The sequence below is a fragment of the Somniosus microcephalus genome, chromosome 13 (genome assembly GCF_052327205.1).
Source record: "Somniosus microcephalus isolate GS21.2 chromosome 13, FLI_Smic_1.0, whole genome shotgun sequence".
Taxonomy (NCBI): domain Eukaryota; kingdom Metazoa; phylum Chordata; class Chondrichthyes; order Squaliformes; family Somniosidae; genus Somniosus; species Somniosus microcephalus.
Window position 1 is genome coordinate 105,253,951 of NC_140999.1, and position 13,973 is coordinate 105,267,923.

At 47.4% G+C, this 13,973-nt stretch overlaps 1 protein-coding gene across 1 annotated transcript in view; it reads left to right on the forward strand.

Annotated features, from left to right (window-relative positions):
• LOC147108520 (piezo-type mechanosensitive ion channel component 2-like) overlaps positions 1–13,973 on the forward strand; it is a 318,148-nt gene that overhangs the window by 165,638 nt on the left and 138,537 nt on the right. The window contains 2 exon segments of the mRNA XM_086004280.1: positions 10,761–10,793; positions 11,694–11,806. Of these exon segments, the coding sequence (XP_085860406.1) occupies positions 10,761–10,793; positions 11,694–11,806 (146 nt within the window).

The window sequence follows — 13,973 nt, forward strand, 5'->3', positions numbered from 1 at the left end:
GGTGGGGGGTGGAGGGGAGGCCTGGGTGGTGGGGGGGGGAGGTGGAGAAGGGAGGCCTGGGGTTGGGGGTGAGGGGAGGCCTGGGTGGTGGGGGGGAGGTGGAGAGGGGAGGCTTGGGGTGGGGGGGGGAGGGGAGGCCTGCGTGGTGGGGGGGGAGGTGGAGAGGGGAGGCTTGGGGTGGGGGGTGGAGGGGAGGCCTGGGTGATGGGGGGGAGGTGGAGAGGGGAGGCTTGGGGTGGGGAGGGGAGGCCTGGGTGGTGGGGGGGAGGTGGAGAGGGGAGGCTTGGGGTGGGGGGTGGAGGGGAGGCCTGGGTTGGGTGCGGCCCCAAGGTTTCCTTGTGGGGCCCGTAGTTCCCTTACCTGGTCCTCTTTAGCTCTGGGTCCACTTTGTGGCTGTTCCCTTGTTCGGTCGGTGATGTGCGTGACCCACACTGCTCGAGGTAAAATCGAGTCACGGTCCGAATGACATCATCGGTTATAATGAGGCCCTTGCATGCTGACCAAAATGCGAGCAAGCGAGAATGCGGTGTGGATACAGTGAGTACTACACTGCCCCAATTATAACCCATTGCACACCCCATTCACATCGGGCGCAGGGGGGCAGGTGTAACATTAGGGCTGAGGTATTCAGGATGTCTAGTGACCACTGGATGGGATTTTGTAGCAGTGAGCTTCTTCCGCCTCAGCCTGTCCCAGTTCTCAAGTTCTTTTATCACAAATAATCTTTTTAACAGTATTGTTTGGGGTGCATTTTATTCCCCCTCTCATTAATAAAACTTAAATAAATAAATACTGTTCTGGCCATTAACAACTGAAACAGTTTTCATGCAGTGTGGAGGGCAACCATTTTGTGCACAGGGGGATCCCAAAAGCAGCAATGAGATGATTAATTCTTGTGTTTTTGCTGGTATTAGTCTGAGCTCCTCTTCAAATAGCACCCAGGGATCTTCCACATAAGCAGAATCCTCATTTAAGACCTCTTTAGAGGACAGCATTGTAGTGTCCGTGTATACAAAGACACAGACTGCGGAGAACGGTACAACAGGTGTTTACTCAACGTGGCTCACAGTGGAACTGATCTGTACAGATTACTACTCAGGGCTATATACAGGTGTGGTCACTGCCGGTACTGCAGTATACACGAGCTGTAAAAGATAGTTACCCACTTAAAGGTATATACATTACAATTCCTCCCCTTTTAGATTAGTACCATAACACTCATTTAACAATTAAATATCAAACTAATTACAATTAACACTTTTAACATGCAACATTAGCTGAAAATAGTCTATTTATATATTCAGTCTTTGGGGAGGCTTCCTGATCCTTTCTGGATAGTGCCTTTCCCGAGTGTCTTGCTCTTGGTGCGGAGGCGATTCTGGCCCCGTCGTCGGTTGGTTCATCAGCTTCCGATGCTACTGTTTCTGGGGTAGATGCGACCTGTTCGTCGGGTTCATCACCAGGTACGTATGGGCGAGGCATGGGGTTGACTTGTTCCTGTGACTCTAGGATCTGGTCAGCATGGCGTCTCATGATGCTCTCCCCAACGTCCACTGTGTACATTAGTGGGCCCTGCCCTGGCTGCCATTTTTCTGTTCGGTAGTCGCGGGCCAAGAATGGTTGCCCTACATTGAAGCTCCTTGTTGGCTTCTCATGGATGTGCTGGAATTGCTTACTCTCAACATCTCTTCGTACGTTTGGTCTGAGCAAATCCAGGCGAGATCTTAACCTTCGGTTAAAGAACATCATGGCTGGGGCCTGGTTGGTGACTGCATGTGTCGCATTCCGGTAGGCGAACAGGAAATTGTCCACCTTGTGCTGCAGCGGAATGTTGTCATTGTACATAGCCTTTATTGCCTTCTTAAAGGTTTGTACGAACCTCTCAGCCAATCCATTTGTGGCTGGATGATACGGGGCGGATGTGTAATGCCTTACCCCATTCTTTTTCAAGAACCTCCGGAACTCTTCGGACACAAGCTGTGGTCCGTTGTCGGAGCAAATCTGTTCTGGCAAGCCATTCCTGGCAAAAATGGTCCGTAGGACTGCAATAGTTTTCTCCGTGGTGGTGGAGGACATTTTGATGACCTCAGGCCATTTCGAGTGCGCATCCACGGCTATTAAAAACATTGAATCCATGAATGGACCAGCGAAATCAATATGCACCCGTTGCCATGGAGATGAGGGCCACTCCCATGGGTGTAGAGGGCCCTGTGGTGGTGCATTTTGGACTTTCTGGCATCCTGAGCAACTCTTGGTCAGGTCTTCGATTTGTTTATCGATTCCCGGCCACCACACATAAGCCCTGCCTAGTCTTTTCATTTTTACCCCTCCCAGATGACCCTCATGAAGCTCATTGAGCACTCTATCCCTTAACTTGGGTGGAATTACCACTCGGGATCCACGCATCAAGGTCCCCCGGCACACTGACAGCTGTTCTCTCCTTGTCGAGAATGCTGGCAACAGTGAGTCGCCATGTGCTGGCCATCCCTTCACCGTCAAATCATATACCCGAGACAGTGTCAGGTCATTTCGGGTTTCCTTTTCGATACAAGCGTTAGTTACCGGTAGGTATTCAACTATAGTCGAATGGAATATTTCGACAGGATCCACTGCTGGTGCTTCCTCCGCAGTAGGCAGTGGCAGGCATGAAAGCCCATCAGCATTTCCATGCTGTTTCGTGCCCTTATATTCAATCTCATAGTGGTGCGCCCCTAGAAAAAGTGACCATCTTTGTAGTCGTTGCGCAGTCATCACCGGAACGCCCTTCTTCGGATTAAAAATGGAGACAAGAGGCTGGTGATCCGTCAGCAAGGTGAATTTCTGCCCGTGCAGATAGTGATTGAACTTTTTCACTCCCCACACTAGGCTGAGGGCCTCCCTGTCAATCTGGGCATAGTTACGCTCGGCTGAGGTTAGTGATCGTGACGCAAAGGCTATTGGCCTCTCTGAGCCGTCCGAGAATTTGTGCGACAGCACCGCTCCAATGCCGTAGGGTGACGCATCACATGCCAACCGAATTGGTAATGCTGGGTTGTAATGGGCCAATACCTCTTTCGATGTGATTAGTGTTTTGCTCTTCTGGAAAACTCATCTACATTCGTCACTTCACTTCCATGGCACCCCAGTTTGCAGTAGGGTGTTCAGTGGGTGTAGTATTGTAGACAAATTTGGCAAGAACTTATGGTAGTAGTTTACCAGCCCGAGGAACGACCTCAGTTGTGACACATTTTCCGGTGCTGGAGCCTTGACTACTGCCTCAATCTTCTCTGGGGACTTATGTAACCCCTCTTTATCGATAACGTGGCCACAATACGAGATCTGTTTTCTAAAAAACTCGCATTTGGGGCGGTTAGCTCAGAGCCCATATTCCTGCAATCTAGTGAGCACCTGCTCCAGGTTGGCAAGGTGATCACTATCATTTTCGCCCGTGACCAGGATGTCGTCCAAATAACACTGGGTCCCTGGGATCCCTTGCAGGACTTGTTCCATTGCCCTCTGCCAAATAGCCGGAGCTGATGCTACCTCAAATACCAGCCGGTTGTATTGGTAGAGACCTTTATGGGTGTTGATTGTGAGGTATTTTTTTGATGCTTCTTCTACCTCCATTTGCAGATACGCCTGGGCCAGATCAACCTTAGTGAAGCGTTTCCCTCCAGATAGCGAGGCGAAAATATCTTCAACCCGCGGAAGTGAATATTGTACGGTGTGGAGGACCGGGTTCACTGTTACCTTAAAGTCCCCACAGATGCGAACCTTCCTTGGTTCCCCAGGCGTGCTGCTCAACGACTTTTTCATCACAGGGACGATGGGTGTAGCCCACTCGCTCCAGTCTACCTTGGACAGTACACCTGAACGTTCCAGACTCTCCAGCTCTGCTTCGATGGCTGGGCGGATCGCATAAGGTACCGGTTCGGCCTTAAAAAATTTTGGGCTTGCGTTTTCTTCAATTTTAATCGTCGCTGTCATGCCTTTTAGTGTTCCGAGTCCTTGCTGGAACACTTCTTTCGTGTCAGTTAGGATCTTTGACAGTCGCCCAGGTGTGACGTCGTCATCCTTTTTGTCAGCCACAGTCAGTGCCTGTATGGAATGCCAATCCAGTTGTATTTTCCGGATCCATTCACGTCCCAGTAATGGTGGTCCTCCATCTTGTAATACATACAGGTCTAGTTTTGGTGTTTCCTTACCGTTATATATAATGGTCACCCTTATTTTTCCTTTGTGGTAGACTTTTTGCCCCGTGTACTGTGGTGTATGTGCCTTTAAGAGCCCCTGTGTACTGTAATGCCGGTAGTGGCCACTCGGGCTATATAAGCCTGTATAGTGCCTTGTATCTTTTAGTTCACCTCCAGACTTTGTTCAGTAAACACCTGTTAAACCAGCTCCTGCATTCCGTGTCTCCATTAACACACGGATACAGCAGTGGCGACGAATTGGAAACGGACTTACCTGCAATTCGGCAGCACCTCAAGCAGATCGATTCCTCAGACGAAGGTCGAAGAAAAAAAAAAAGAAAAAACTCTGGTTTCACCAGCTAGCCGGGCTGGTGGCAGGTACTGCAATAATCCTTCCTGGGCGGCGGGCTGGGGCTCGATCGGCTGGCTCTGCAGCGGGGGCCGAGCAGCGAAGGCAGAGGCAAACAGAGATGGAGGGTGGAGCACTTGGGAGATGGCCAGCGCTGCAAAGCAGGTCGGCATTCGGACCAAGCAGAGGGAGGGAAAAGTCCCAGAGTGTCCGGCGGGAACGAATCTCCAACTATTAAAAATATCTGTATAAATAAAAACCGCGGAGAACAGCGTTGTCAGCAGCGGCAGCGGCGGGAAAGCGCGGGAGGTGCCATTTTTTCTCGGCAGGGAAGAAAGGAAAGCACGGGAGGCGCCATTTTTTTTCAGGATGCCTAAGACTGGCAATATTACTGCTTTCGATAGTGATGTAGAGGATTGGACCACATATGTGGAAAGAGTGGAGGTATATTGCACAGCGAATGAAATAGAGGATGATAAAAAGGCATCGGTACTTCTAAATCTAATGGGCGCAAGGACATACGGGCTGTTACGAAACTTAATCACTCCAGCCAAACCGGTGGACAAGAATTTTAAAGAGATTGTTGATACCCTACAGGAGCACTTAAACCCAACACCACTGCTGATAGCGGAACGATTCAAATGCTTCAGGAGGAATCAGCACAAGAATGAAAGTAACGCTGATTACCTCACTGAATTAAGAAAGCTGTCAAAGCACTGCCAATTCGGGGCAGGTCTGGCAGATTCTCTTCGAGACAAATTCGTCTGCGGTCTCCTAAGTGAAGGAACACAGAAAAGGCTACTTTCTGAGAAAGATTTAACACTGGACAAGGCTTTCAGTGTGGCTGTATCATACAAAGCAGCAGCAAGAGGAGCTGCAGAGATACATCAAAAGCCACAGGACTTCGGCACCCATGAAATGACACAGGGTTTCGAGAGATGTTATCGCTGCGGCAGATCCACCCATGACCAGAGGGACTGCTGGTTCAAGGACAAAGCATGCAGGCAATGCGGAAAGATGGGACACATTGCACGTGTATGCCGATCTGGAAACAAAAAATCCACTGACAAAAAAAAAATCAATAAGGAAAAGTACAGAAAGGTACAAATGATGACAGACAGTAGCTCCGAAGACCAGAAGAGCGATAGCGACTCTGGAAACAAGAGACTAAGCTGTCTCAAATTACATAATGTAATTGCCAAAGGAGATTACCAGACCATTTGGGTTACCCTCACGATAGCGGGGTCCCCAGTTAAAATGGAGCTAGATACAGGATCAGCTCTGACAGTCATAAGTCGACGGGATTACGAGCGGCTATTTCCACATATACCTTTGAAAGACACATCCATTATCTTGAAAACATATACGGGGCAGAAAGTATACCCCAGAGGGAAAATAAGGCTGCCTGTTGTATACAACGGCAAGGAAATACAGAAGTTGTATTTATACGTTCTGCAAGATGGTGGCCCACCGCTGTTGGGACGTGAATGGATCAGGAAGATACGTTTAGACTGGCACTCCATTCAGGCACTGACGGTGACCAATAAGAGAAAAAATGATGATGATGTCATACCTGAACGATTAAAAGACATCTTGGCCAACGCCAAAGAAGTGTTTCAACAGGAACTAGGAACCTTGAAAGGCATCATCGCCTCAATAAAAGTGGAAGATGCGGCAATTCCCAAGTTTTTTAAGGCAAGGCCGGTGCCATACACAATTCGTCCAGCAGTCGAGGCAGAGCTGGAGAATTTGGAAAAGGCAGGCGTGTTATCCAAGATAGATTGGAGCGAGTGGGCAAAACCCATCGTCCCGGTCATGAAGAAAATGTTGAATAATGATAAAGCTGAAGAACAGAGAAAAATTCGCATCTGTGGGGACTTCAAGGTGACTGTAAACCCGGTCCTTCACACGGTACAGTATCCTCTTCCGAGGATAGAAGATATTTTCGCCTCACTATCCGGAGGGAAACATTTCACCAAAATTGACTTGGCACAGGCATATCTACAGATGGAGGTTGAGGAGGCCTCTAAAAAGTATCTCACAATAAACACACACAAAGGCCTGTACCAGTACAATCAACTGGTTTTCGGAGTAGCATCAGCTCCAGCTATCTGGCAAAGAGCTATGGAGCAAGTCCTGCAAGGGATTCCGGGGACTCAATGCTACCTAGACGACATCCTTGTAACAGGAGAAAACGACAACGAGCACCTTGCCAATTTGGAGCAGGTGCTCACTAGGCTGAGAGAACGGGGCCTACGAGCAAATCGCCCCAAGTGCGAATTTTTCCAGAAACAAATATGTTGTGGCCACATAATTAACGAAGAAGGGTTGCATAAGTCACCTGAAAAAATTGAAGCTGAGCGTAACTATGCCCAGATCGACAGGGAAGCACACCGCCTGGTATGGGGAGTGAAGAAATTCAACCATTACCTACACGGACAAAAATTTACCTTGTTGACTGACCATCAACCCCTCGTCTCCATATTCAACCCTAAAAAGGGCGTTCCCATTATGACAGCGCAAAGGCTACAGAGGTGGTCCCTTTTCCTAGGGGCGCACCAATATGACCTAGAATACAAAGGATCAAAACAGCATGGAAATGCTGACGGTTTATCGCGTCTACCGTTGCCAACGGTAGAAGAGGCACCTACAGTGGACCCAGTGGAGATGTTCCACTCAACCATAGTGGAATGTCTACCAGTAACAAATTCTACCATTGAAAAGGAAACAAGAAATGACCCGACTCTCTCACGAGTCTACGATTTAACGGTGAAGGGATGGCCAGCACATGGCGAACCATTGTTGCCAGCATTCTCGCAAAGAAGAGAACAGCTGTTAGTGTGCCGAGGAACCTTGATGTGTGGATCCAGAGTGGTGATTCCACCCAATCTCCAGGATAAAGTGCTAAAGGAGCTTCACGAGGGGCATCTGGGTGGAGTGAAAATGAATAACCTAGCCAGAGCGTTTGTGTGGTGGCCAGGTATCGATGGAGACATCGAAGAAATGACCAAGGGCTGTCTAGGATGCCAGAAGGTCCAAAACGCCCCACCACAAGCCCCTCTACATCCATGGGCGTGGCCCTCATCTCCATGGCAAAGGGTACACATCGACTTTGCTGGTCCATTTATGGACTCAATGTTCTTAATCGCGGTTGATGCATACTCCAAGTGGCCGGAGGTAATAAAGATGTCCTCCACCACCACGGAAAAAACCATCACAGTATTAAAGATCATATTTGCCAGGAATGGGCTGCCTGAACAGATCTGTTCTGATAATGGACCGCAATTTGTGTCCGAAGAATTCAGGAAGTTCTTAAAAAACAATGGGGTTAAGCACTACACGTCCGCCCCATACCATCCCGCCACCAATGGATTGGCTGAAAGGTTTGTCCAGACCTTCAAGAAGGCCATAAAGACCATGGGTAATGAAGACATCAATCTACAACATAAGGTGGATAACTTCTTGTTTGCATACAGGAATGCAACACGTATGGTTACAAACCAAACTCCCGCCATGATGTTTTTCAATAGAAGACTAAGATGCCGGCTGGATTTGATCAAGCCAAACATCAGAAGGGACGTAGAGAAGCGGCAATTTCAAGGCATGAATGAAAGGCCAACTAGAACCTTCCAGATAGGTCAACAAGTTTTGGCCCGGGACTACCGTACCGAGAAATGGCAGCCTGGAACTATTTGCACACGACTAGGACCGCTGATGTATACCGTGGACATTGGAGAAAGCATAATAAGGCGCCATGCTGACCAGATCATAGTCATCCGAAATGGGACAACCTACATCACAACTCTATACGCCTAATGATGAAGCAGAGATACCCATAGTATCTACCTCCGATCCGGTGATACTGGAACCAGATGAACCCGACACTGGCATTCAAGCCGAATCGACCTTGCCAAAACAACCTACTACACCACCGAAAACTACTACACCACCGAGGCGTTATCCGGACCGAGTCAGGAAGCCTCCAGAGAGACTGACTTATAATTGATTAACTGCAGCAAATGTGTAGATTACTGTTCTTGTAAACATGTTAATTAATGATTACTTAAAATGTTATGTACTGGTTGTCTAAAAGGGGAGGAATTGTGGTGTATGTGCCTTTAAGAGCCCCCTGTGTACTGTAATGCCAGTAGTGGCCACTCGGGTTATATAAGCCTGTATAGTGTCTTGTATCTTTTAGTTCACCTCCAGACTTTGTTCAGTAAACACCTGTTAAACCAACTCCTGCATTCCGTGTCTCCATTAACACACGGATACAACATGTACGTCTTCAAAATAATTTTTATGTCTCTCAAGGGTATGTGTGAGAATAGCCGCTCGTAGTCCCGTCAGTTTATGACTGTTAGGGCTGATCCTGTGTCCAATTCCATCTTTACCTGGACTCCTGCTATCTTGAGAGTGACCCAAATGGTTTGGTGATCCTCCGTTGTGATCACATTATGTAGTTTCAGACAACTCAGTTCCCTGCTTTCGGAGTCGTTATCACTCTTTTGTTCATCTGAACTATTCTCCGTCATCTTATGTACCTTCTTGTACTTTCCTTTGGTAGGTTTCTTATTGCTGGTTTTCTTTCCCGACCTGCAGACTCGTGCTCTGTGTCCTACTTTTCCACACTGTCTGCACACTTTGTCTTTGAACCAGCAATCATTCTGGTCATGTGTTGTTCTGCCGCAGCGATAGCACTTCTCTGTTCCATATGACATTTCGTTTGTGCCATATTCTTGCGGTCTCCGTTGTATCTCTGCAGCACCCCATGCTGCTGCTTCATATGATACCGCAATGCTGAAAGCCTTTTCCAGCGTAAGGTCCTTTTCAGATAAAAGCCGTTTCTGGGTTCCTTCACTTTGAAGCCCACACACAAACTTGTCCCTTAAGGTATCTGCCAGTCCCACTCCAAACTGGCAGTGTTTCAATAGTTTGCGCAGTTCTGTTAAATAATCAGCATTGCATTCATCCTTATGCTGGTTCCGTTTGTGAAACATGATTCTTTCTGCTATCAGCAGTGGTGTGGGGTTTAAATGTTCCTTTAGTATCATTACTATGTCTTCAAAACTCTTTTCCATTGGCTTCGTTGGGGTTACTAGATTTCGTAATAAACCATACGTCTTTGCACCCATTAAATTTAACAATACCGACGCTTTTTTGTCATCTGACACCTCATTTGCCTTGCAGTACACCTCTATTCGTTCGACATATGTAGCCCAATCTTCGACTTCATTGTCAAATGCGGTGATACTGCCACTGGCATTTTGGGTGTGGTTTAAAATGGCGTCTCCCAATGGCTTAAAATGGCGTCTCCCGCGCTTTCCTTCCTCCCCTGCTGCTGCCAACGCTGCTCCTGGTGGTTCTCGTGGCAATGGCGGTGCCCTGTAGGTTTCACGCGCTTTTCCTGTGCTGCTGCCAACGCCGCTCTCGGCGGTCCTCGCGGCAATGGCGGCGCCTTGTGGGTTTCTGCGCGTCTCTCTCTCCCTCTCTCCGACGCTGCTCAGCCCCTGAACACCGGCTGTGCCCTGTGCGCTCTGTCCTCTCTCTCTCCCCCGTTGATGCTGCTCAGCCCTTTGCTGTGCCGCTCGGTCGGGCTCTAGCCCGCCGCTGTCCGGGAAGGGTCTGCGCACTACCTGTTGCCAGCCCGTTTCGCTTGACCACCTCGACTGGAAAGCCAAGCCTGGCTCTCGACAGCCTCCCCCGCAATTCTCGAGTCTCTGCTGGATGACTGAGCGGTTGCCCGTGGTCGACGCCCGAGTCTCTGGCCTTGACCTCCAATCCACTGATCTCCAGGAACGAATCCCCGGGAGGTGATGCAGAGTTGCAGGTAGGTTCGAACTTGCCTCGTCGCCAATGTTGTGTCCGTGTATAATAAGACACAGACTGCAGAGAACAGTACAACAGGTGTTTACTCAACGTGGCTCACAGTGGAACTGATCTGTACAGATCACTACTCAGGGCTATATGCAGGTGTGGTCACTGCCGGTACTGCAGTATACACGAGCTGTAAAAGATAGTTCCCCACTTAAAGGTATATACATTACAAGCATCTTCAACAATGCTGCACTCCCTCAGAACCTCTCTAAACCTAGATTATCTCAAGTCCCGGAGGAGGTCTCATACCCACAACCTTCTGCCTCAGTCAAGAGGGACACTGACTCAGCCAAACTGACACGAGTAACAACAAATGCTGCAACTTGAGTTTAAATGTTAATCTGTCATTTTTTATTTTACAGCATTAAAGCTGGTGTGGAGAAGATGAGCAAAAGGTGAGTTCTATTAACTGAACTGAAACAATTTATTTATTCCTCATTAGCACCAATCAAGTCCTTTTAACCTCATCAGTATTAAACCTGAAACTCCGTTTCATTGACCCTTTAAGGTGTCAGCCGTGGCTCAGTGGCAGCACTCTCCCATCTGAGTCAGAAGATGGTGAGTTCAACTCTCATTCCAGAGACTTGAGCACAGAATCACGGCTAACACGTCAGAGCAGTACTGAGGGAGGTGCCGTCTTTAGAATCAGACATAAAGCCAAGGTCCCATTTTTCCATCAGGTAGACATCCCACTGCAATTTTCAACCATTAATGATTGTACTCAAAGACGCATGAGACAATTCTATGAAATGTAATCACCTTATTATGGAATGTGCAATGTTTTATGTTATTACATTAGAAACCTTATTGTCAACTAATAAATGTCAGGCTGAGGGAAAAAAATGGTATTACAGGTATTTGTTTTTCAGACACTATTTTGAATGATTTGATTGATTCACTTTCTCCCTACTAGCCAGTCAGCATTGGCTTTCTTCATAATTCCTTAATAGTTCCTCATTGGTAGTTGTCTTGTCGCTTTGCTTTGCATTTGATTGATATTGTTCTGACTTGCTGAAGTTTGCACACATGAAGTGAATGCAGACATACCAGTTCTATAATATTAGTAGATAGGTAGACATTGCATAGGTATCCAGCAGAAGAAGCTGCTCCTGGAGATAAAGCTGGCCCTCATTTGGTAAGCTCCAGGCTGAGGTCAACCAGTTGGAACATGTGCTGCTCAAACAGTGATGAGAGCAGGAATGAGGATAGGCCCCGTGACCTGGTAAAGGAGTGGTTTCTCTTCAATTTTATTGGAATCCAACTCAATACACACACAAACTGTTTTGTTTTGACAGATTGAGTGATAAACGCAGCAATAGCGTTAGAAGCAGCACTGACACCTTAGAGAAGCTCAACTTTGAAGATAAGGAACCAAGTTTGGAGCAGGAGGAGGAGCCAGGTATGAAAGGTAATGTTCAGCTCCCTGTGATTGACAAATGTGACCTGGACTTTGAAGTCAGACCCATACAAACTTCAACCTTCACCTTCAGTGCTGCCGATAGATACAGGAAACTGGGATTGCTGTAATATACCAAGGGATTCTGAGGCATTCATAAACAACAAGAGTGAGTGAGGAGCAGTCAACGCTGACGTTTCAATTAGGCTAACTTTAAATATAATCGACATAACTCTTTTTATGTACATATATTTATATACATCTATGTCTATTTCTACACAGCTCCTTTATTATCTGTATATAAATATATAAAATAATAGATGACTGTAAATAAGCATGTGACGTGCTCTGTTGGCATCTTAAAGTGTAACAGAAAAGCTTTACTGGTTAGATCCCCGAGATACAATTACTTTGTTTCTGTCAGCAATTTTTATTTTTTATAATATTCTGCAGACATGAGTTGAGCTCCTCTGACTGACTTACTGTGATACTGAGCCATGCAGCCAAAGAGGATCTCGGGGCCAATTCCTGAGTTACTGATCTCAGTTGGATCAAGTGCTTGAGGCATTATAATCTGTTTCAGTGCCTCTGGACTCGGGAGGGGAAAAGAAAGAAAGGAAAGGGCTTGTAAAACAAGGACATTAAAGTGAACAGTGTATTTGGGTTCCAGAGGCAATTACCTATGTTTCTAGAGAGATGGGATTGAGAGATATCCTGAATGATGAGAATGGGTGGAGGGATATGGTCAATGGTGGAGGGATATGGTCAATGGTGGAGGGATATGGTCAATGGTGGAGGGATATGGTCAATGGTGGAGGGATATGGTCAATGGTGGAGGGATATGGTCAATGGTGGAGGGATATGGTCAATGGTGGAGGGATATGGTCAATGGTGGAGGGATATGGTCAATGGTGGAGGGATATGGTCAATGGTGAGAAGGGATATGGTCAATGGTGGAGGGATATGGTCAATGGTGGAGGGATATGGTCAATGGTGGAGGGATATGGTCAATGGTGGAGGGATATGGTCAATGGTGAGAAGGGATATGGTCAATGGTGAGAAGGGATATGGTCAATGGTGGAGGGATATGGTCAATGGTGGAGGGATATGGTCAATGGTGGAGGGATATGGTCAATGGTGGAGGGATATGGTCAATGGTGGAGGGATATGGTCAATGGTGAGAAGGGATATGGTCAATGGTGGAGGGATATGGTCAATGGTGAGAAGGGATATGGTCAATGGTGAGAAGGGATATGGTCAATGGTGGAGGGATATGGTCAATGGTGGAGGGATATGGTCAATGGTGGAGGGATATGGTCAATGGTGGAGGGATATGGTCAATGGTGGAGGGATATGGTCAATGGTGAGAAGGGATATGGTCAATGGTGAGAAGGGATATGGTCAATGGTGAGAAGGGATATGGTCAATGGTGAGAAGGGATATGGTCAATGGTGAGAAGGGATATGGTCAATGGTGGAGGGATATGGTCAATGGTGGAGGGATATGGTCAATGGTGGAGGGATATGGTCAATGGTGAGAAGGGATATGGTCAATGGTGAGAAGGGATATGGTCAATGGTGGAGGGATATGGTCAATGGTGGAGGGATATGGTCAATGGTGGAGGGATATGGTCAATGGTGAGAAGGGATATGGTCAATGGTGAGAAGGGATATGGTCAATGGTGGAGGGATATGGTCAATGGTGGAGGGATATGGTCAATGGTGAGAAGGGATATGGTCAATGGTGAGAAGGGATATGGTCAATGGTGGAGGGATATGGTCAATGGTGGAGGGATATGGTCAATGGTGAGAAGGGATATGGTCAATGGTGGAGGGATATGGTCAATGGTGAGAAGGGATATGGTCAATGGTGGAGGGATATGGTCAATGGTGGAGGGATATGGTCAATGGTGGAGGGATATGGTCAATGGTGGAGGGATATGGTCAATGGTGAGAAGGGATTGAGGGATATAATGAGAAGGGATATGGTCAATGGTGAGAAGGGATATGGTCAATGGTGAGAAGGGATATGGTCAATGGTGGAGGGATATGGTCAATGGTGGAGGGATATGGTCAATGGTGGAGGGATTGATGGATATGGTGAGAAGGGATATGGTCAATGGTGGAGGGATTGATGGATATGGTGAGAAGGGATATGGTCAATGGTGAGAAGGGATATG